Source organism: Parus major, chromosome 8 (assembly GCF_001522545.3).
Source record: "Parus major isolate Abel chromosome 8, Parus_major1.1, whole genome shotgun sequence".
NCBI classification, from domain to species: Eukaryota; Metazoa; Chordata; class Aves; order Passeriformes; family Paridae; genus Parus; species Parus major.
In genome coordinates, this window is record NC_031777.1 from 15492835 (window position 1) to 15516299 (window position 23465).

Below are 23465 nucleotides of genomic sequence, written 5' to 3' on the forward strand. Positions count from 1 at the left end.
TAGTCAAAAGCTACAGCAGTAGGAACTACAGAAAAAACACAGTTGTATTACTTGTAATTTCTAAGATAGACAAGGGTACACCACACATGAACACACAAAAAGGACACTTCACCCAGGCACGCTATGAGGGCTCAATACTTACCTGACCTGGTAGATGGAGACCCAACACACCAAAACTCAGCAATAAATGAGTCACTTAAGATGTAACTACAATTTCAATGATAGTATCAATCAAGATTTAATTTGAAACCAGTTTAGTAGTCAGCATGGGGAAATTTTTGAAATACTTAAACTAAAGACACTTTAAACAGTAATATTTTTAAAGTATTTTATTGCTACAAACTGGTACATCTTATCACAAAAAGCTACAAGGCATATTATAAACACATACTCTATTATACAGAGTGCAATGCAGTCCCCCAAACAGCCACACTCAACAGCACAATTTTTGAAGTTATTCATCCTGTACTGAGGTAAATATTTATAAGCTTACACCATAAAGCTTTTAAAATATTTACCCCAAAGATCCACCTTCCTTTTCAACTGATTAGACCAGATCCAACTTTCAGTACACACACCAAAAAAATAGGATGCTTAAAAAAATATACAACACAATGTTTTGATCAGCTTTAACAGTCAGTTTTCTATAAAAAGCTCAACTAAAATAGTCTTAATTTCATTTTAAACAAAATCAGAAACACATAGGAATTATATAAACAAGTTCTCCATGGAATGGAATGCATGCATATGGTGGGGAATCTTCAGATCCATTTGAGACTATTAAAAAGTCTGAGCCACTTTAGAGCAGAAATAAAAGGCTGGTTTGCCCCCACTAATGTATTTTTATTTTCTTGCACTTAGTTATCTTCAGTGTGGTCTAAAGTGAAGTCAGTTTGTTCTTCAGTTTCTTCCTCCTCTTCTTCTTCCTCTTCTTCACCCTCAGCTGGCTCTTCAGCTTTGTCTTCTTCCTCAGTTTGCTGCTCCTGAGCCTGATCATTAATTTCAAAAGGATTTTCACCCTGAAGTAGAAGATTGAAAACAATCACTTTGATATTGACTTCAAATATAAAATCATACTCATAATTTCAGTCAATGAAAGGGGCAGCCACTAAGAAATGCTACAATATTTTATACTGTTTTTTAATAGTTGTGGGTTTTTTGCAAGAAAATCAGCATGAGTTGGATTTAAAACTAGCAACACCACATCTTTATGCACATGAGAAACTGGGATCCAAATAAACTCTTTCAATGAAAGTGGAAATGGCACTGAAATAAAGCCAAGTATGCTAAACACAGATTTCATTTCAACACTCGAGAAATTAAAGTTACATGCTAAAGTTTCAACATGTTTTCATTAAGAACTACAGATGCTTCCCTTTTTCTCCCCCAAAACCAAACTGGAACAGAAGAGTTTTGCTCTGCTTTTCCTTATTTACAGTCTTCATTCACTCTGAATAATTCTATGAAAAAAAGGCACACTCCTTAGAAAATGAAGAAGAAATCTAAAATTTATTACATTGAGTACCCTGAAATTCATTCCATTGTTGACCTAGAAAAATTATCAGTTTTCTCAGTACTTTAAACACACTGGCATTTTGGGTTCATATTTTCTCCATTTCATACAATTGTTCAGCACAACATACATCAGCCTTCCCCTATTCATAAGAACTGTGAACAATCAATGAATAATATCAACATGAACTATTAAGAGTTTCTTGGCTCAAGCTCATTTCATGTTCCTACATCTGATAAAACAAGTCTGATCTGAACATATGATACCAACCACCAACTGCACCAGGACTACAATTTTAAGAGTATTTTTTAAAAGAAGATACAAAAAAAATAAATAAAATAAATAAATTATGCTAGGCCCCTTGTCTTTTTGCCTGCATCAGTTTCATTTCTCAGGTAGAATCTTCCACATAGCTACCGAAAAATTAGAGTCTGAAATATAAAAATATTCAGCAAATGCCATGAAACAAAATCATGGTTTCAGTATTCTTCTAAAAATCAAGAGAAATTTTAAATTCAGATTTAGATTTAACCCAAAGAAAGCAGAACTGAGACCATGTTATAACAAAGATTTTCCCCTATCTGGAACACTGCAGGTCCCAAATGCATGAGTGCTCTGCTCCAGCACACGCTGTAAAAGAAAACTGAATTACTTCAGTCTGCAGTTCACTATACATTTGAATAAGGATGAAAGGGGTTTGCAGGAGCCAGACAGATCTCACTGAGCAGATCCTGGAGAAAGTGTATGAAGTTCAGTCTCCCACAGAATACACCAGACATTTCAGTCATTCTGAAAACGTCAGCAGTCTCCTTGTGAAGACAATCTTGCAAGTTTTACTTTCCTCAGTTTTTGAAGGGATGAAAGGCAAATTTCCATTCTCCCTTTTACCCATCTCCCGCTAGGGGGCTCTATTGGACAAGGCATAGCAGGCACTTGGCACTGCGAGGAGCTGGCTGGAAATTCTGGCAGGTGATTCCAGGCTCTGGTAGCTGGCCATTCACAACCTTTCCTTAACAGGTATGCAACAGTTGTCTGAAACTGATTCGCACACCCATCCATACTTAACTTCTCAGGACACGACTAATTTGACATTTTACATCACAATTAACTTGGGCACTGGCTCACACCTTGCCCTATTTCCAAAAGACAATACTGCTTTGTCTGAAAGAATCTTACTGTTATGGCACAGGCAGAATCATAAACCAATTAAAAGTAATCCAGAAATAGCTAACAACAGTATTACAGAGTCATTTCACAAAGTCAGTGGCCCAGCAGAAGAAACACCTCCATTTTGCTAAAATGAATTCACCTGTTTCTCAGGCCACATATCTACAACATAGGCTGCCATGCCTTTTAAATTCTCTAATCTCATCAACTACTGTTTTTGTCATGAACCCTAAAAATTCTACAGAATAAAAAGTAGCTGAGTAATATGCACACTAAACTTCAGTACAAACCCACACAAGAAGCTTTTGCTTCTAAATGTACAGATGGAGTAATTTTGTTTTGTGCTCTGCAGTTAACATTACATATGGAGCTAAAGACACTGCTAATATTTGCCTTAAGTTAGTTTGGATTTTTTTTTATTAGAATATCCAATTAAAAACTGCCTAGATACAAGCTTTAAATGACACCCAAAAGCTGGTGAATCTGAAGGTGGTAATTTTTGCTGCAAATTAACCTGAGACAATGATTTTTGACTGGCAAAATACATTAAAGGTATATCCAATCCGTGAGCTAAGAGACAGAGAGCACTGAGGATAAACTTTATCAACATGGAGAAAATGGCAAACAATTATTTTCCTTCCACTTGCATCTTACCTTCACATACAGCTCATATCGTGCCTTGACTATAGGATTATTCAAGATGCTGGTGGCAGTGAGAACACTCTCCCTTTTTATTTGTTCTCTGTAGGCCTAGGAAACAAATTTAACAGTGAATACTTCTCATGTTCCTATTACAACAGTCACATGAACTTGAATTCACAATCAGTTTCTTTAAATAAAAGAATGAACATATTACAGCATGAACTGCTTGTTCTCAGTACTTAAGTCCAAACCATATAAACCTAACCAATTAGGTGTAGTAGTGTTTATAGCTTGCCACTTTAGCTTGATCAGAAGATGTATCTTGCTTATATAATGGACTGCAACCAGGTATCTGTTCTAATCTACAGACAACATTCAGGCTTCTCAGTCACAGCCTAACATATTATTGAAGATGATCCTGCTCATTTTCAGGGTCCCTTCCAATTCAAAACATTCTACAACATTCCACAATCACAGAAGCTCACATATAAACAAAACATAACTTGGGCCATCTTACTTACTGTCCTGCTCATGCTATTCTTTCAACCCTTCTACCAGCCCTAAAGTTTTAAAGTTTATAAATTTTAACAGGGGCAAATAAAACATGACTGCAAATTCAAAACTGCTCTCTGTTGTCTTCAAATTAAAAAGACAATCACCAAGAAAAGACACAGTATGCTTATCTTGCTAGAAACACGTGTTTTGTTTTTCAATCTGAATAACAAAATGTTTCCAATACTTAGACTCTGTAAAGCAAATTCTCATCAAGTGAAGAAGTAATTTCTAGTAACTTTCTCATGATTTTCTACTGGCAGCTATTAAGCACACCAATATTTCATTAGCTGGGGTGCTTAAGTGCTGGCTACTTCCTGAGGTGTTAAACTTAAAAAGTGCAGTAAGGACATGACAGCTTTCTAGAGAACAAGACACTTCAACAAGAACTATGAAATTACTTGCACCAAGAAGTCTAACACTTTTCACTTACTATTAGATTATGCTTGCCCTTTTTTTTAATATGTCACATCTTACTTGTTTTCCTTTTGTGTGATCAGGAGATTTTAAGTGTTGCTGAACAGAACTGTGCAGTGCAGGAACATAGACACTGCAAGCACTGCAGTGAACAGTCTCAACTTTCATCATGTGGTCATCAGCTGTAACCCCTGCCAAAGAAGATGCAACAAACCATTATCATAAAATGCATTACTTTAGGCAACTGGAAAAGCAGCTTGTTAGTTTTTTACCCAAAAATTAATAGCTCTCAGTTGTTAAACATGTCTAACTGACCCACTGAGGAATATTCACCTAAATTCAGGCATCAAAATTAGGCTGTCTGAGGGCAATATTGGAAGAAGTAGTTTTTCACTTCAATACTCCAACTTCACCTCTTCATAAACTACACATGAGATCCAGGCAAAGTACAAGAATGGCATTTATTTTCAATCAACAATAACCTATAGCCTTAATTTTGATATTTTATATGATTTGATACAGCAAACAAAGCTTGACCAAAGTAAATGCACTTACTTTAACCCTTATAAAAACTAATTTACTTCCCTGCCCTCCTTCACCACCAGGGAGAAGCACATGAATCCAAATCCTCTTGATAATTTAAATATTAGCTTGGTAACAGAACATTCTCATCACAAAGGAAAACAGGCCTTCCAGTACTTAAGGGAAGCACAAAAGAATATGTGGGAATGTTAAAATGTTGCCTATATCAATTTTTAAGTAGCTCTTAGTATTTAAGTTCAAATTAAGGTAATACAGAAATAGAGTTATTGCCTAAAATAAAGGTACTCAAAGATGTCTCCACTGGTTGCAGCCCTTATTCTGAAATCCTTCAAGCATAAAACAGGAGGATAAGGCACAGCAAGGCAGGGAAACATGAAATGCTCCAAAAAATTGCCTATAGGGCAGCCAAGGGGAAAAAATTCCAGGCTGAGATGCAAGTAACCAAAAAACACTCAAACCCCCTCCTTTTGTCACTGTTCCTCTAAAGCACAGCAACTCTCCTATTTATACACTTTTCCAAATCCTTGTCATTGTATTTAGCCACTATCACCTCACTGCTTTATTACACTCTCTTTCCATCTACTGCATTCACCTGTTGTCACTCCTCATGCCTTACACTGAATGAGACTCCAGCAAAGCCCACAGAACTGTTTATCAAGTACCAGCATGATATTCTCACCTTCTGACAAGGCTACATGGATAGCAAACAAACAAGGTTTGCTATCTCCTGCTGTGCTTACATTCCACACTGTATCAGAAACAAAGCAAGGAATCTCAACCAGGTACAGAAAAGATGTGAAAACTAACAGATTTTATCCATTTTATCAAATTCAAAGAAGAATGAAAGGAGAAAAAGACCAGGAGAGCTCCACATTACTCACCTTCCATTATATCTTTTTCAGTAGCTTGGGAATTTTCATTTTGGTTACTTGTCTGCTGCTTACGCATTGCTGTCTTCTTGAATTTATTCACCATACACTCCTACAGAGGGAAGAAAATTGTAAATACCTACGATGTACAACTGTTTACATTCCAATATTAACCCCGATTTTAAAAATCCAATATAGTTTATACACTGAATATATAATTATAATATATAATATACGATATTAATATATTCATAACAACATGTATAAATATAATATATAATATGTATCAATACAGTGTTATATAAATGTAATTATATTATTATACTACAGTATAATTGTAATTATGTATTATCTGTTATAATAATATATTGCTATCAGATACCGATTTATATAATATATTAATAGATATTAATACATATTTATATATAAGAAACTGTAAACAATTTCTATTACTTCTCAAGGCACTACTTTCATTTTAGAGACTGTATTTGCTTCAACTTTTAGTAGTATGCGCTGCACCAAGAGTTAACTACAAAAGGATTAACGGTAAGTTAAGCATATTTTGAAAATAAATGGTAAATTTTAACTATATTCTCATATAAAAGTATTATACAGATTAAAAACAGCTGTCTTACATGAAGAAATTCCATCACTACTTTGTCAAATTTGGTTTGCTTCTGAATATGATCCAATGTCTCCTGGTGAGCTGCACTCTCCAGATGTGACTCAATTTCTTTTTCTTCAAACGTTCGAAACTTGCAAAATGAGCAAGTAAATGCCATTCTGTCAAGAGAAATACGTTAAATATTACTATTAGAACTCCTCAAAACTACAACACTTGACAAACCTAATCAGAAAGGGAACAGGAAAAGCATTCTTTGAAGAAGCCTAAGTGAAAAAGGAATGAAAAAAAAAAACCTAAAGTTTTTCCATTATAAAGGATAAGTGCTACAAGAATCAAATACATATCAGGCCACTGTCAAGAGTAACAAGCTATCTGTTCAGGAGAGAAAAACTGCTGAAATCAGAAGCCAAGCATTTAAAAGCTACATTATTCTGTGAGTTCATCTATTGCAGCTCTCTTCTTCCTGTCACCTTTTGTAGTACACCTTGTAGGCTCAGAATCATAGCTCAGCCAACTCCCAGGTGCAAGTAATCAGAAGAATTAACTTAAAGCTCCTTTTCCATACAAAAGGTATATAATCTTTATAAGGAAATAGACTCTCCTCAATATAATGAGGAAAAATCACTAATCACTAGCCAGGATCAAATACTGCACTGACATTGAACAGTTTTGTACAGTGCAGCCACTGGGCAACACTAACAAAGTTACAAACCCATGTACTTATTTTTGCTACAAAACAGTCGAACACAGATATAAATATATATATATATACACACACATACACATACACAAAACTGGAATAAAATCAATTTCTAACAGCTCTTTAAACCAACAGGAGCATATAGTTCAAACACAGTACCCTTCTAATCTGCTTCTCAAGTGTGTACTGATGCACTGGTGGAGGAGAAGGGGTTAGTAAATTGCAGATTTTCTGATACAACAGTGGTCCAATGTAACACCCAGTCTTCTAAGCCACTAAATTTGGGTGCCGGGTTTTAGCTTGAGGTTTTTTTTTCTTTATTTGGGTTAGCTTTTTGTTTTTGCTGAGGAGCAGGGAAAGTGGAGGGGTGTGGAAGGAGGTGGGTTTCTTCCCTCCTTTCTTTCTTGCATTTTATTTTCCTATAATCAGTCCAAAGGGAAAAAATGTGTTCTCAGAGAGGCATTAAGGGCAAGAAAAACACTGCACACGACACAGAAGTTACTGCACACACCTGTATCCATCGCCGTATTTTTCACTGTTTTTTTCCCTTCTACGCCTTTGTTTCTCTCTTCTGGCCTCAATCCGCCGCTTTTCTTCTTCCTCACTTTTAACTTCTCCTTTGCCATCTTAACATACAATTGAAGGATTAAAAACCAAATCCAAAACAACAAACACCAGCAGAAGTACCTGTCTTCCCTGCCTCCTCCACAAACACTTCAAAATGCAGTATCAGTATGTTTGACATATCAATGTGGTTTGATGGCTTTCTTAAATGTTCTTAAAGTTTTGCTTTCTTTTCCTCCTCTAAAAACAACAAATTTAAATACTTGTTTTCAACTTAGTAGCTAAGGGTTTACACTCTAGTTTACAGACACAGAAGAAATTCAGAGTTAAAGCAATTCCTTCCATGTTGCACCTAGTTATTAAAGGCCTCTTCAAGTAAGTGACCAGAAAAAGGTAACTGGAAATGCATGGGGAAAAAGACACTGTTTAAAACCCATCTATGTTTTTAGAGCACCACTGCTACAGTCCCCTTACATAAAAGGAAACTATCTAAAGGCTGTCTCTTCTACTGAGAAGGCAGCTCCCAAAACAGAAAGCAAAGGTTTTCACAAAGGAGACGAGACAATGTTGCTTCAAGGTATGGTAGCCAAGCTGAAATTCAACACCTTTATTATTTTTCCCCACTAGACTTCACTTGGTATCACAGAAAAATATCCCAAAGACTTTCAACCAAAGAAATAAACCGGTTAATGGGAGCAGGGAAGAGACAAGGACAGATAGATTCACCACACAACAAAAAACCCAACCAAACCTTCAGAGAAGAATTTGATTAAATTACCACCTGGCATGTAAGTAAAAGTGTGAATGACTAAATGAACAGAATTTAGTTCTACAACACTTAAGACTTCCAAGGACACTGACTTTTTGCGTAAGTGCACTTATGTTTGTCTTTCCTCTGTCTGCTTTAGTAGTCTATGGACAAAGGGAAACAATTAGAATATTATTCAGCAGGTAGTTTTAGACCAGAAAAAAAGAGGATTGCTTCATTTTCTTTTACAGTTCAACTTCAGAAGAGAGGTCAGTCTCCAGGAAATCTACATCCAAGCAGCAACAGAAAGGAACATACAACAGCATCATGCACAAATACCAAGACTGCAAAACACTCTGGGGATCAAGAAGTGTCACTGAATACTGAAAACCACCTTCATGACTAACAGTTCCTGATTATCCCAAGGTTTCTAATTTTGTAGCAAAAAGCTTCAAAATTTACTGTGATCCAGAAAGGAGAAAAAAACTCCTGTCCATGAAAATATTTTTTAAAAAGGTAACAAAAAACCACCTACCTACCCAGAGGCAATTCCCATACTGATCTCAGGATTTAAATTTCATTTAGTGCACTACCACCAACCCTGGAGATTACGCAAAGGATCGCTTTTTTTACTGCTGTAAAAATGATCTGGTATGATATTCTGTGGCATGAAATGGCTTCTACTTTGACCCTCAAGCTCACAAATTGAAGAGCCTGTCCTGTTAGAAGCTGGGGAATGGAGACCTGAATATACACCAACTAAAAACTCCCTATTTCCTTCAGTGCACTTATGCAAACCTTTAAAACAAGAAGAAACCCACACAACTTAAAAATAAAATATTTGCTATTACTTAAAGGAAAGAAACACTCATTTGGCTGCAAATTTCCAGTGCTCCTTGCCATCAAATGAGACCATGCCATATGCTATAGGGCAGCATGCAAGGAAAGGGGGACTAAAAGTAATTTCAGTCTTATCACTGGATTTCTTTTTCTGTGCATCTGGAATCACTACAGTTACTACACACTTGAACTGACTTTCTGTAAACTAGTAATAAATCTGTTTCATTAAGACTGTACATGAAACAGACCCCCCATTCCTGACAGCGACTCTCCAAGACAACTGAATCCACTTTATTAAAAGTGACTCACCTAGAGTTTAATGGTGGGGTTGATCAGCTAGTGGGATAAATAATAGGATATGGGTGAGGAACCAGTGGGATGAACAACATTCAAGCAATGGAATGGTAGCAAGTATAGAAGACCATAATTTTTTTTTTTACAAAAATTAAAAAAAACAGAAGGCAAACAACAACATACTGAAATGATCAGTGAGCAGAGACACAGTAAGCATGAAAAAAAACAGCCAAGTAATGGGTGGATGTTACAAACAACCATATATCCACTAAATCTTTAAGTCTTTAAACAAAAAAAAGGCAGCCATGCTACCAAGTAATTATTAGAGGTCATAAATACAGGCTTATACAATGTATTCTCTCGAAGTCTCACAAATAGAATACCTGTAATACCTTACCTGAAAAAGCAAACTGACTTACCTCCAAAAGTCTGATATCCAAGATCATAAGCATCTCTTGTAAAGTCTTCATATATAACAACTGCGCCGCTTGTATCAACTTCAATTTCCTAATAAAGTCAAATCCATAAATTAAAAAAGCCATCCTAAATCCAGAAAGGCAGTGTAATACACATTATTTCCAATGATCTGTTACTTGCTATTTTTTAAATATGACAATCAAAGTGAATTTAGTATCTTGTTGAACTCGGTGTACAAACACTTCTAGCTCTGCATTTCTTCATAATGCCTTGAAGACTTAGTAAATTATTTTCACAATCAAAATTGTTTTCAATATAAATATTTTGACCTCCAATCCAGACTTAGTTGAGAAGGTGTTAATACTCTCTTTCAATAAGAAGGGAAATGACATTCCCGTCTTGCAACATTAAACCAGGATATATATACACACATGCTTAGCTTACCAGTAACATTCTTACATAGTGCTGTAACTGATCTGAAGGAAGGGACTGATCTTCCTACCCTATCAGAGAACACCTTTTAACACTAACCCTTTTTTTATTTACCCTCTCTCCTTGATGTGTCTTAATGCCTTAGCCATTCCTCCTCACCTCTGTTTAGTGATCTCCTTTGTACCCACCCAAGGTCATAGCTGCATGAGCTCAAGCTGTCTACCTGTGACAACATGAGAAGTGTTCATATGAGAGCTCTCTTGTGCATTACAAGAACAGGTAGGGTCTACAAATACACCTTAAAATTCACTTTCCAGGCTATCTGCACAAGCTACTTTCACTCAAAATCACCTGCCACCGAAATAAGACAGTTTTAGATAAAGTGAGAAAAAACCCAAAATCATGTTCAGAAAAACTTATCTAGTTTAATGTTAAATTTGATAACTCTAGCTTAATAATTACTTGTCTTAAGGTATACTATGCAAACTTCTCAAAGAATCAAAATAATTTCCATTTCTGGGAATCTTTACCTCTACAGTAGACTCCTGGTAAGATGTCTTCATGTCTATTAACATAAAATGAAAAACAATGCAAAAGTGCTGTCACTGACAATTCATTTTAAGACAGTAAAATATTTAGGGAAAAAAAATCAAATTTGTTATGCAGGGAAGATTGTCTACATTTACAATTTATCATAGTTTAGTAACACTACTAAATGTAAAGTCAGTTATCCTTAGAAATATAAACTAAACACTTTCAAAAGCAATTAACCACTGTCTAATTCCAAAACAAGAATTTCAAGGTTGAAAGGACAATATAATTTTGGGATATATTTTCATTCATACAACACCAACTGCACCGAAGTTTCTGTTAGTTGTCACCCACTTCTCAGTTTTCAACTATGTGATACTGCCTAGGTCTTTCAGTTTGAGTTTCAGAAACTGTGTTGAACTACTCAACATTTTCTTCCTCAATCTCAGAGCCACAGGACAGGCTACATTCTTGTAGGCACTCTCTATTTCACTTCCTAAAGTAACCAATATTATGTGTTGGTCTTTGGATTGTGGAAATCGGTGAGGGGGATGAGATAATAAATTAGAAGTGCTCTATCTGAACATAGCTTAGAAAGGAGAATGTACAAAAATACTGGAAGAGCTTGGATGTGCATTTTAGAGACCTTTTTCATGACAATAAAGCTGGCAAGACCACCGACAAAGTTCCCTTTACAAAAGGCAGAGGGTTATGTTTTATACAGCCAGTTCCTGGAATTTGAACAGTACTCTAAGTTAGAGTTAAGAGAACCGTTATGTAATACACAGTAATGTAACCAGAACAACAAACTCAAAACCAGAATTTATGTCTCAAAGTCTCTGCCAAGTCTGTGCATTTGCCTTGCAAGCTATGAGCTACAGCAACTTCAAACAATTTTCACAGGTGATCTGAAACCAAACTCCATAAAACGCTGTAGATAGAAATTACTGGGAAATCACAAACATAAAAACTAAAATCTGACTGCTGTACACACTGCTTACAGTATATAATAATCAAGTTTACATTCCCTTAAAGCTAGTAATTTATTCAAACTTCACTAGTGACTTTTTCCTCCAACTTGACTGCAATATAAAAATTTAATGTAAGTTGTAGAATATCTTTCTGGAAGTTAAAGAAACCAAGCATCACCAATACAATTTACAGTTTGCATTTATAGTTTATCTATCTCATTTACAGTTCTTCTTATCATTACAGCATTTCATTTACAAGTGGGAGCAATCTCTTTCTGCCTCTCATAAATTATTCTGTAAGTTTTTGCCATTTTTGCAGTTTGCCTCCTCTCCCTTCTCCTCTTCACCCACGCCTTACATCTTTATTTTAACTGCACTGCAGCTGATGCACTACTTTTTATAGAATTTGGACTTCTTTATAGAAGAATTTGGACAGCACGGCTCAGGCTCATGCAAGAGCATATTTTAGTATTTGTTAGGCATCGTCTCTTCAGACAACCTGAACTCTGACATTATTTTTAGTGGTAAAAATTTGCCTCCACGAAGTATCATCATGAAGTCTCAATGAGATAAGTCTTCAATGATACATATCCAAACACATCAAATATTCGGTATCATTTACCTAATTACCTTTGCAGTAGGAAAGTTAGACATGTAAACTCCTAAAATCCACTGTGGACTACTTGAAAGGTAGAAAATGAAGAATTACAAAACAGCACATACAACCCTCTTTCTCAATATTAAAACTAAGAAATTTCTAATGAATAAAAAAAATCAGTAACTTTAACTTAAGAATTTTGACACTTGCTACTTACTAGGTGATTTTTTCTGGCTCAGCTTCAAAACAGGTTTTGTCATTTTGGGTTTCTTGATGAATGTCCCACCAGGTTTGTTATATGGCTGTGGTATCATTTTTCTTTTTATTCCCCTTGCAGCAACTGCTGCAGGACTGGGTTTGTTATGATAGTCAACGACAATTCCAGGTCTCTGCATTCCACCAAAGTCTCCCATATGCTGAAAATTTGCAAAATTAAGAGAAATGTATTAGTATATGAAAGCAATGTCAATAAAACAACTACTTGGTACAATATGACTGTGACCTTAACTAAAATCTGTCTTCTAGAGCAAAATGCAGGAGGAAACTTAAGCTCCTGGTCTGACGTTCATTTGTGCAATGGCTTTGTGGGTGTTTGTCCAGTAGAACGAATACTTCTATGTTGAAACTGTGTTTCTGCTTATTCAGAACCATTGTCCAGACAATGAACATATCTATCATATCTCAGCCTAACATCTTGGCTCCTCTCTTCAGATTCTCTAGATAATGAATACCATCTCTCTCTGGAAAAAAAAAAAGAGCTTAACAACTCAGTTTTCAACACTTAAAAAAAATAAAGGAAAAAAAAAAAGAAAAAAAAGCTTCCTTGTTTTGCATCTTATGCAAAATGATATAGGAGTGATCTGAAAACTGAGTAAAGAAGGTTGTCCAGTGTGGAATAGTGATTAATCGAAGGAAGCCCATTCCATCTTTTCATCTTTCCACTGAATTCAGTAAAACCAGATTTTTTTAAGTTGGGCCTGGAGAAAGTGATACAAAAACAATGCAGTGATAGGAATGAAATTCCACTGAAAGACTAAACCTTTCCTCTATTTCTGAAATTATGTACAGTCATTTGTGGACACTTGTATATGGAAAGTTACCTCTCTGAAGACACAGAATAGGTTAAGTAATCTGAAGAGGGGAATTTAGGTAGCTGGAATATTTTCAAAAGTGCTAACAAACTTCTTAATATTAACTTAATTCCTTGATTAATAAAGGGCAGAAGAGAGCCCACAGACTGGATGAGTGACTTGGATAAGCAGAAATATATGTCTATCCATGAGAAGAGAATTAATATTACACTGTCAAAAGAACATAAAAATAACTTCAACACTTATGAAAAGTATACTTTTTTAAAGCAGATTTTAAATGACAGAATGTACCAAAACAGGCACTTTCCATAATCAGAAGTCCATGCACAAGACCTCCATGTTAATTAATTTAGTTGAGATAGCTATAGACTGCCTAGCATGTACATTTACATCAGACACAAATTTCACATGAAATACACACTCAATAATTTCAAGTTTGGTTTTTTTAAAACAGACAATCTACCTATTAAAGGTGCAATGCATTTTACGTATGGTAAGTAGTCTAGCCTTTACATTCTCCTTTATTACATAAAAGACCAAAAGAGTAAATTTCAAAAGGAAATTAAAAAAGAACTCAGCTGTAACTATGCACGAAGCTTTCAGATCTAAATGAGTTCTGAAAGGATGGCATAAAGGCTTAAGAATATAACATTTTCAGCTTCACAAGCAGAGAAATGAAGATCAGAATCTTTTTCTCATACCATGCTACATGCTAGCTAACAGCCATGTGCAAATCTGAGCTAAAAGTTGAATATGGCAACTTCAAAACTCAAGAATGCTGCAAAGTAGACTTTCTGGAACAAAATCACCACACAAGTTAAGCATATAAAAGACCAGTAAAAAATAATCTTCCTCTACACTTCAAGCTACAAGCTGTACAGTTTAAAGAATCACTTCCCAAAGAAATACAGCACGTTCACGAATTTTAAAAGGTAAGTTACACCTAGAGGCACAGGCAGAAAGGTGTTCACTGAATATTTCGTGCTTAAAAAAAAAAAATCAAAACTGGGATTATAAAACCAAGACAAAGGGACACCATCAACCTAAAGTTAGTATTTCTGTCTGGTTTGGGTTTGGTTTTTTATTGTCTCTGCTGTATTTTTTTTTTCTCTCAGCTCACTTAACATCAAGCATTACTTCCTCAAACTGCAATCTACTATTTTGCATACAGTTAATCATGCTTTTTACATCCTAAACTGGAAAGGAATCCACTGAGAAACACTTAGAACTTAAGTCTTCAAAACAAATACAAGTAAGAGGACTAGACACACTGTGTGGAAATTAATTTCAATTCAATTAAAGGACCCTATTTCAAGTTGATGATGCCCCTTTAACCATGCTTTAATTCTGAGAATCACTGAAACTGCTAACAACTCACTTTTGCCATTTCCTCCCCATCACCCTTCCAGTAAACAAGTCAGAGTAAGAATTAGGTTTAACAGAAGACTTGATGTTTGATAAAACATGTACTCAACATAAAGAATTAGCTGAACTTTTCCCTTTACACGAACCAAAATCTGCTCTAGTATTTACAACCTGGGTTTTATTTTTTGCTTATACATTGCACCTTTAACCTACTCAAAACTTCAAAAGACTTTGAATTCAACTTTTACAATATTCAAAAATTTCCCCACCAGCAGCAGAGATGCTAGTGTTTACAAGGAAAAATGAAAGTCCTTTTAATCCCTTTTAGACCAAACCTACTACTTTTATCTTCACCTTTCAAACAAAAGGAGAGATTTAACAAACCTTATCAACTAATCTATTACTCATTACTTTCAGCAGAAAGAGGGACTGGGTTCTACTTGAAGACAGCTTCAAAGGGATAAACAACATTGTCAACCATGATAGTTTGCTTGGACAAAACCCCACACTGTACTGAACAGTGCATTCATTTTAAAGCAGTGGTCTTGAAAGGGTTTAAAAGAGTGTCTAGTGAAAAGAATCTGAAAAGATTCTGTACTTACTCCTCGGCCTCGGCCTCTGCCTGTTGATGGTCCTCCAAAAGCATCATAGTTTCTGCTTCCAAATCCACTTTCAGGATAAGCAGGCGTTCCTCTCCCCCGAGAGCCTACAGGTGCAGGCTTCATATGGGGTGAAGAAAAACTGCTGTAGGAAGAGTAACTCTCTCTTCCTCTGTCCTCCATAAACCCAGGCCTCAATTTTGAACGGGAGTAAGGTGCTTCCCAGCTAGACCCGCCCTGGTTTCTACCTCCGAAAGAGTCAAGGCTATTCCGGTAGGAGTTGTCAAATCGACCACCATAACTACCTCCGAAGCGGCTTTGTTCGGGTTCATTATAACCATAGCCAGATCTGTACAGATCTCGCCCACCCAGAGAAGACCCGGAGTCGTAAGACTCATAAGGTCCAAACCTGGAAAAGTTGCACAGTGAGGAGAAAAAAAAGTAAGCTTACTAATGTTATACATTTCAAAAGACAAGTTATCAGTTGACATTTATCAACTAAATCAATTTATTACTATACTGATCTGTACAGTTGCGTTATTGTTTAATCTTGATTAGGGCTGGGCAATTCACACTATGACCAGACAGAAAGCTATCTGAGCCATTTTTGCTACAAACAATTCTAAAGTTCAGTATACCTGAACTTTGTTTACTTCAATTTTCAGCAACATTTATTTACTAAAACATTATTGGAGCCCAGCCCTAGTCTCACAAAAATAATCACCTGCAGACATTCAAAGCCTAGTCAAACTTGCCTTTCTTCAAAATCATACCCTCACAGTCTAACAGTTAAACAGCAGTTAAGAGGCGGCTTAGTTCTGAACTGAGGAAAAAAAATAATCTGGTTTCTTTTAGTGGTATAGTTGTGAGTTCCATGTACCCCACAGTTCTCATTTTAAAGGGAAAATACACATGCTCTTCCTTTCACATTTGTTCTTTGGAAATTTTTATTCCCTGTAAAATTCAGTCTCACAATCAAAATAGTTCATGGTCTTCAGTGTATCCAGCTTTCACTTGCAGACCATTAGGTCTAGCAAATCAAGATTTTCAAAGTCTCCCCAAAGCATGTACAGCGGACAGAAAAGTAGTCCTTGGAATTTCTGAGTAAAGCAACAAGGAGCTAAAATCTTCAGCTATTTATCAAGAGTTTGCTTTGCCTGGGACATGGGCAGTGTCAGGCTAAAAATTAATATTTGTAACTACTTGGAAGGGAAACACATTAGTGTCCCTGCAGAGCTGTAACAGGCTGAGCAGCTGGGAAAGACAATCCCTTAACTGATACAATACAACCTACCAGGAGACTCAACTTACTAACTGTATCTACAGTAAACTGAATGCCTTCGTTTTAAAATCTATTCATCTCAGAAGACTCAAAGATACACAGAAAATGACACTAGAGAAAGTCCATGCATAATATTAGGTTACATAGCAAGAGACATTTTGGAGTTCAAGTAGTCATTCAACCTCCATCATATGCAGATTACTATATGGTAGGTACAGCTCATTCCTGAAACTCTGCTTAGACTTTTCAATCAATATTAATTGTTCATTATTATACAAGTTGTACTTAACTAAAATGCTTAATAGAACCGAGCAGCAAGACACAACGCTTCTCCAACCTCCCTGTTTAGTATTGTCCTTCCCCAGTGGCACCACAGTGACTACAGACAGGAACCACACAGTAATCTGGCAACAGCCAGACAAAAATTCAAGGGCACACACAAGAAAACCATCAGATTATCTAAGTTTTCTTCACATTTTATCTCCTCCAAGATAGCATCACTTCTCTGAAAAGCATGCTTCTTTGAATACAATATTAAGACCTAAATCAAATCAGCTGCTCCCTACTGTTTTTATCTGAAAAAGCAAATAGCACCCTAGCATTAAATACACAACTTTAAGACCACTGCATCAGAATTTTTAGTTTTAAACCAATCCATCTTACAAAGTAGCCCAGAACATGCACACAGTTTCAATTATAATCAGTACCTTCCAATGAAATAATCTGGACATGACTTTCAGATTCGATACCAAGATCACTTGAGCACTGCACATTCAAACCAAAAAACACATACCCTAAATGTTCCTTGAAAACGGAATGTTGATAGATTCAGTCTAAGACACTAAACCAATTAGGTCTAGTCTGCTATGACAGAAATGGTGCATCAGGCCAATCAGCTACAAATTGCTAGACAACAATGAAAAACAAAACTTTTGCTGTTTTCATTCAGACGCACTGTTTCGCTGTCAAAGTTTTCCACAAAAATGCTGATTATTAGAAGAATCTAGCACTTACAGTTTAATATTTGCCAGTATTTATCAAACATGAAGACTCAGAACCAAAGTGTTCATACAAAATCATAACAACATGCCTCAGGAACACTTAAGTTAGAAGAATGATTTAAACTTAAATTGGATTTGATCAATTCTTGGGACAACTGAAGGATTATTTTACCTGTTACCACCACCACCACCTCCTCCGCCTCCACCTCCATGACTCTCCATCCCATAGGATTGGTTAAGGTAAGAGTCCATGGATCGTGGGCCACCATAGCCTCCATGCCCATAATCCCGGTCCATGTCTAAAAAAAGAGCAGAAAAATGTTTATAAAGAAAGCAAGTGAGAATTCTTATTAAGCAATCTAGTTTAGATTCTTAAGTAAAAGGTTTACTCTATGCCACAGTGCTTACAAACAAAATAGAAAATTGACAGTTGCAAACCAATTTTGACACTGGGCTTAGAGAAGCCACGTGCCTTTGTCATCATCTGACAACCTCTTGCTTGGAATAAAGTCCCTAATTTTTTTCCAATAGTAGGTAACTTAGTATTATTGTTCCATCAGCTGGAATCATCTTAAATTAAATAAAGTGAATTAAATGAAGATACCTGATGTAGAATATGCCTGCAGTTGTAGAGAATTAAGACCACTTCTAACCCTTTAATAATACAAAGAGCTCACAGGCATCTGCTCTCTCTATCCAATGCCCCAAGAAACCACTCACATTGAGAGACCCTGGGTCAAGGTTACAAGCTGTCATGCTGCACTACAGGCTCTGTATATAGGCCATAGTCAAACAAAAGAACTTTCTGCATCTAGCACAAACAAAAATCCACCCAAATCAGCACTGAGCTGCAGCTCACCAACTGCGCTAAGATGCCGGTATTTCACAGCCAAACTGATGTCACTTCATGACATCTCAGTACCTTGTAATGAAGTCTGGCAAAAGAACCAACTTCCTCCTCAGCACTGGAAGGTCTATGTAAAAATTCTGGGCAAATAATCACCCAAATTCAAAGCACAAAAATAATGCTGCAGATCTGCATAACAAGTATGATCCACTGTCTACCTGTAACATACACAGTTTGCACTTCACTGGCATTTTAGAGACCAAAACTGCTTCCCAACCACCAAGTTTTGGGTAATACCAAGAAAACCTGGCAAGTCAAGATTCACAAACAAAATAACACAGAGAAGGAATACACAATGAAGACAGGAAGGATAAAAATAAAACCAAGTAGCTGTTTACTCTGACAAGAGAGTACTTTATACATTTCAGTATCTCCACATGTAAACCACTGACTTTTCCAGGACAATTAGCTCTCTTTGAAGTCATAAGAAGGTGTCCTATTTAAAGAACTACAGTAACTCTCTGTGCATACCATTTCATGAAAACTACTGTAGTGCTGAAAATACGTACATAAATTATATCCCATTTGTACCTAGTTCTTGTTAGCACCAAGTCACTGTAAGTCACTTTCTTGTATCTGTCAGCAATGAGAATTCTGCAAATGATACCAAGTTGACTGTATCACTTTTACACAGATATTCTTAGTATGCCTGAACAGAGACTCCAACACATGAAGACTTACTGCTGATTTTTATTCTAATGATCATAGGTATTTCTGGAAAAATTAAAGATGTTACTTCTGGACAAAGAAAAAAAACTTTCAACACAGAAGTCACACTGTACCTTTTCACATTCTGAACACACAACAAAGATTCAAAAACCAAAGCAAAAACAAAACCTTCTCAAAATACTGATAACGTAGCACCACCTATCATCAACTTAAATTGCAAAGAGTTACTGCAAAAAGAAAAGGATGAGGCTTCTAATAAAAGCATCCAATGTATCTCTCTGGTGTTTCTGAATGATCTGCCACTTAATCCAGTACATCACCCTCAAGACTGTATACATAAAGATGCAGACCAGGAAAAAAAGTAAGATAGTAAAAAAAATAAACTCAGTTTCACAGAAATTAAGATTGACCATGGCATCATCTAATCTCAGATCCAGGTTGTTAGGTTTTTTAACACAGAATAACTAATCAAAAGACACCTACATTCTGAAAACTGACATACCTGACCTGAAAGCACCCAATAATTTACCTTAGTTTCACCTGCTCCCTATTATGTACAGGCCCTAAGACAGCATGAAATCAGCGAGGTTAGGAGTTGAGAACTGAATCAAGTTATCCAACAAGGAAGAACACAACATACTGTCAAGATCCCTGACTCTGCAATGCAATTCTTTTACAGCACAGGAAGTAGGGACCAGAGTTATGCATATGCCAGCAGTTCAGTACTGGAAAAACACAAAAACTTTCATGTGCAAAAAAAACCTCTTCCATATAAAATGGTTTAAGAAGCATCAATTTAAAATATATTTTTAGTCTAAATTTTTTTGCATGAGAGCAAACACTAAAATATGATTTACAATCACAGGACAACTTCTGACATCTACACTCACTCTACACTCCTTACTCAGTTCATGTTATATAACATCAGCAGTCCTGCTATAGAGCTATGCCAGACCCTAAATCCTCAAATCCCTGCCTTCAGGACATCACCATCATCTCCTCCCTAATAGTGAACAACTTACTCATCCCTTTCCCAGACTCACTGCCCTGTATTTACCTACATTATAACATACTCACATTAGAAAATGATTAACACAGGATACAAAAGGTACAAGGACATGAAGAGGGATGATCACTTGAATGATTTACTGCAATAAACTGGAGGGAGCAAATGGAATTTACAAATAACAAGCTAAAGGATCCACATCACTTTTCACAAAACAGACACAAATCCTGAGTTACAAGTAATAAATTACTAAAATTAACAGGGATTTTAGACAGAAATTGGATAAATCAACTGACAAGGAATTCAAAGCATGTCAAACACAGACTGTGGCTGGCGAAGTCTTCAAGCTGCAAACCAGTAAAGGCATATAAATATACTAAATGAGTACTTGTACTACTTGTTCCATGCCTCCAGAGTGACAAGATACTGATAAGTTAGAACTTTTGACCTGATCTACTGAAGGTAACCTTATGATCTCCTTCCAACCATTTCATTGACTGTTCCACACAGCTGAGCAGCTAACCTATCATTTCAACCACTGTCCTCCTGTTTCAGTCATCAGCTGCAAACTTTTCCAAAGATTTCTACATTTTATACTTCAGGCCCAGAACCTGACAAAGAAAATGCATTCAAATTAACAGGTACAGTATTTCTTTGGATATTAAACTTTACTCTGAAAGTATGTTCTCCAGACAGGCTTTATCCTAAAAAGGGGGGAAACATATAAGACAACAGCAAATATACTTTCAGATAAGTGAAAATAAAAAGGACTTTAGTGTAGTAACTGATTAATAATCACTGTCACCAGCAGCAGAAATACAGAGAAGTTGCCTGTCTGTGCAGACTACATGTGAAATTGTTTCACATGCTAAGAGGAAAAAACACCAGGAATTGTATTTCAGTGTCTCAAATCAAAAATGCAGAAGAGTATTCATTTAAGTTTAAACAGTAACTGCTCATCAAATCAACCTTTGAAGAAATATAATATCTACATATCTATGAAAACTACAGAATTAAAAAGAATTTTAAAAACAGTGGTCCCTATTTTCTCTTAAAGCTTAAAAATGAGAGACTCAATCTCTGAGATGAAAGCATTATCAAAGCATCTGAAACAAAGCATTTATTAACAGAATAAATCAGGTTTTGGCATCTGCAGCTTCTTACATAAATACCCTGTGGATGAATGAGCCACTGAACTTAAGTAGGGAAATAGAAGAACTTACAAAGAACTATCTGGGTTTTTATTTCTAGATCACATTTGTCTACTTGTATTGAAAAGAGGGGAGAAGAGGTACATCAAAGGTGCAAAAAATATATTACCTCTAAAATAAAAAAGAATGGGATACTAAAACAAAAGTTGAATTTACAAATCAAAATGTTAATGTATATGTATTTCTTCAGATTAAATTTAAAAAAAACAACAAAATAAACAACAAAAGAAAACAACAAAAATAAACAAAAAACCCCCCCAAAAAACAAACAAAAAAAAAAACCCACAAAAAAACAACCCCACAGCTTATTTGGTGGATTAGTTTAAAATAGCTGCAAAATAAATCTCAATAGCCAGTAAAGAAAAAAATAGTTTTTCCAAAGGAAAATAACTACAAAGTAAAAAAACAAGAGATAAGACTCACAATCTCTTGGTACACAGAACTCCATGTAAAAGAAAAACCTTTAGAGAAGAGAACATTGAAATTATATTCACAGCATAAAGACAAGAAACCATTTTAAACAGTGTGCTGCATGTGAAGCAGATGAAAAGGCTAAGAAAACAAGAAATGAGAAAGATCTTGCAAAAGAAACAATAAAGAAGCTAAATTTTGACTACCAGAAGCTTAAGGGTCCAATGTGCAACAGGAAGCAGTATTTTCCAGGCATGTTACATTTTCATAGCACCATGTCTAGGTTGTTAGGATCACAACCTCATCATTAGGCCATTTCCCCTTCCAGATTAAAAGGACAATAGTTGCAGTAACTATTAACATGAATATTTAATAATATTCCTGCTAATAATACTAACAATTTATTCTGAAGGGCATGTCAACTCTGGGCTCAAACTGAGCAGTCAGGAAGGGACAATGGTGCAATGAGTCATGAGACATACAACTGAAAGTGCTTCCCACTGGCTAAAAGTTTCCAACAGGAACAACCTTGCCAAGAGCCCAAATGAGAACTAGGAGAAGATGAGAATTCCCAAAATCTACTCTCTGTTGCCCATCTTCTAAACCCCCACAACACAGCCTTCAGCCCCCTGTACAGAACCTGGGTAAAACAGTTTTTATGCATGTCTTGCTCATGTACACACACCACATAAACAGTCATGGCAAAAGTTTCAAGCTGCACACATCATAACTAAACTTTCTTTAACAACTACAAATAATAGCTTAATTAACACAATGAAAACTATTATTACAGAGGTACATTAAAAGAACACTCTAATTGTACAATACACATTTGATTAGTTACTTCCCCTACAATGAGCCTGGATTCACTTTAATATTTGGGTCATCAGATCTCAGAAAAGGAGGTTCTGGTTAACAGTTACAGTGAATATTCCAATAAGAATAACCTTTCATTCTAAAAATCAAATGGACATTTAATTAGGAATCAATAGAAAAGATGAAAACACAGGACAGTATCTTTAATTTATTTATTTACTACTTATTTATTAATTATATTATGTAGAAAGATAAATGCAAAATAATATAACTGGGAAAAAAAAGATAATAAGACTCAAGAAATGCATCACAAAAATTATTATATTGCAATCAAAGATACATCTGTAATTCAATGTGTTATTTCCAGATAACAGCCAGCAAGAGTGTCAAGAGATCCAAAAGCAAGGACATATTTGACAGGATCTGTAAACGACGTTTGGTTACAGTATCAGTAAAGTTTTTATATTAAGATCCCTTTAACACTTGCTTGCATGCTGGCAAGAGATGTCAAAACATTTCTTGAGTCTTTTCTAAACTTGTAACTTTAATTATCTTACCAAAGTATACGCTTTTTTTTTTTTCTACATGGTATTTTTAACAGTGCAAAAACAAGAGGTGGCTTTTGGTGTTGACTTTACATGGTTTTTTTCTATACTTCTTCCCAAACTGTTAGTTAAAGTAAAC

The 23465-nt window shown here is 35.7% G+C and overlaps 1 protein-coding gene across 2 annotated transcripts in view; it reads right to left on the reverse strand.

Moving 5' to 3' along the window:
* Positions 1–314: 314 nt before the first annotated feature.
* ZNF326 (zinc finger protein 326) overlaps positions 315–23465 on the reverse strand; it is a 24413-nt gene continuing 1262 nt past the window's right edge. The window contains exons 1-12 of one of the 2 annotated variants that reach the window (XM_015636014.1): positions 21978–22017; positions 17934–18060; positions 15482–15887; positions 12641–12839; positions 10854–10888; positions 9894–9981; positions 7540–7654; positions 6339–6486; positions 5716–5815; positions 4352–4482; positions 3335–3430; positions 315–1019 (exon numbers count right to left, since the gene is read on the reverse strand). In XM_015636014.1, the coding sequence (XP_015491500.1) occupies positions 858–1019; positions 3335–3430; positions 4352–4482; positions 5716–5815; positions 6339–6486; positions 7540–7654; positions 9894–9981; positions 10854–10888; positions 12641–12839; positions 15482–15887; positions 17934–18060; positions 21978–22002 (1632 nt within the window). In that variant the 5' untranslated portion in view covers positions 22003–22017 and the 3' untranslated portion in view covers positions 315–857. Of the gene's footprint in view, positions 1020–3334; positions 3431–4351; positions 4483–5715; positions 5816–6338; positions 6487–7539; positions 7655–9893; positions 9982–10853; positions 10889–12640; positions 12840–15481; positions 15888–17933; positions 18061–21977; positions 22018–23465 lie in introns of those variants that run through there. The other variant, XM_015636015.2, reaches the window with a different exon arrangement.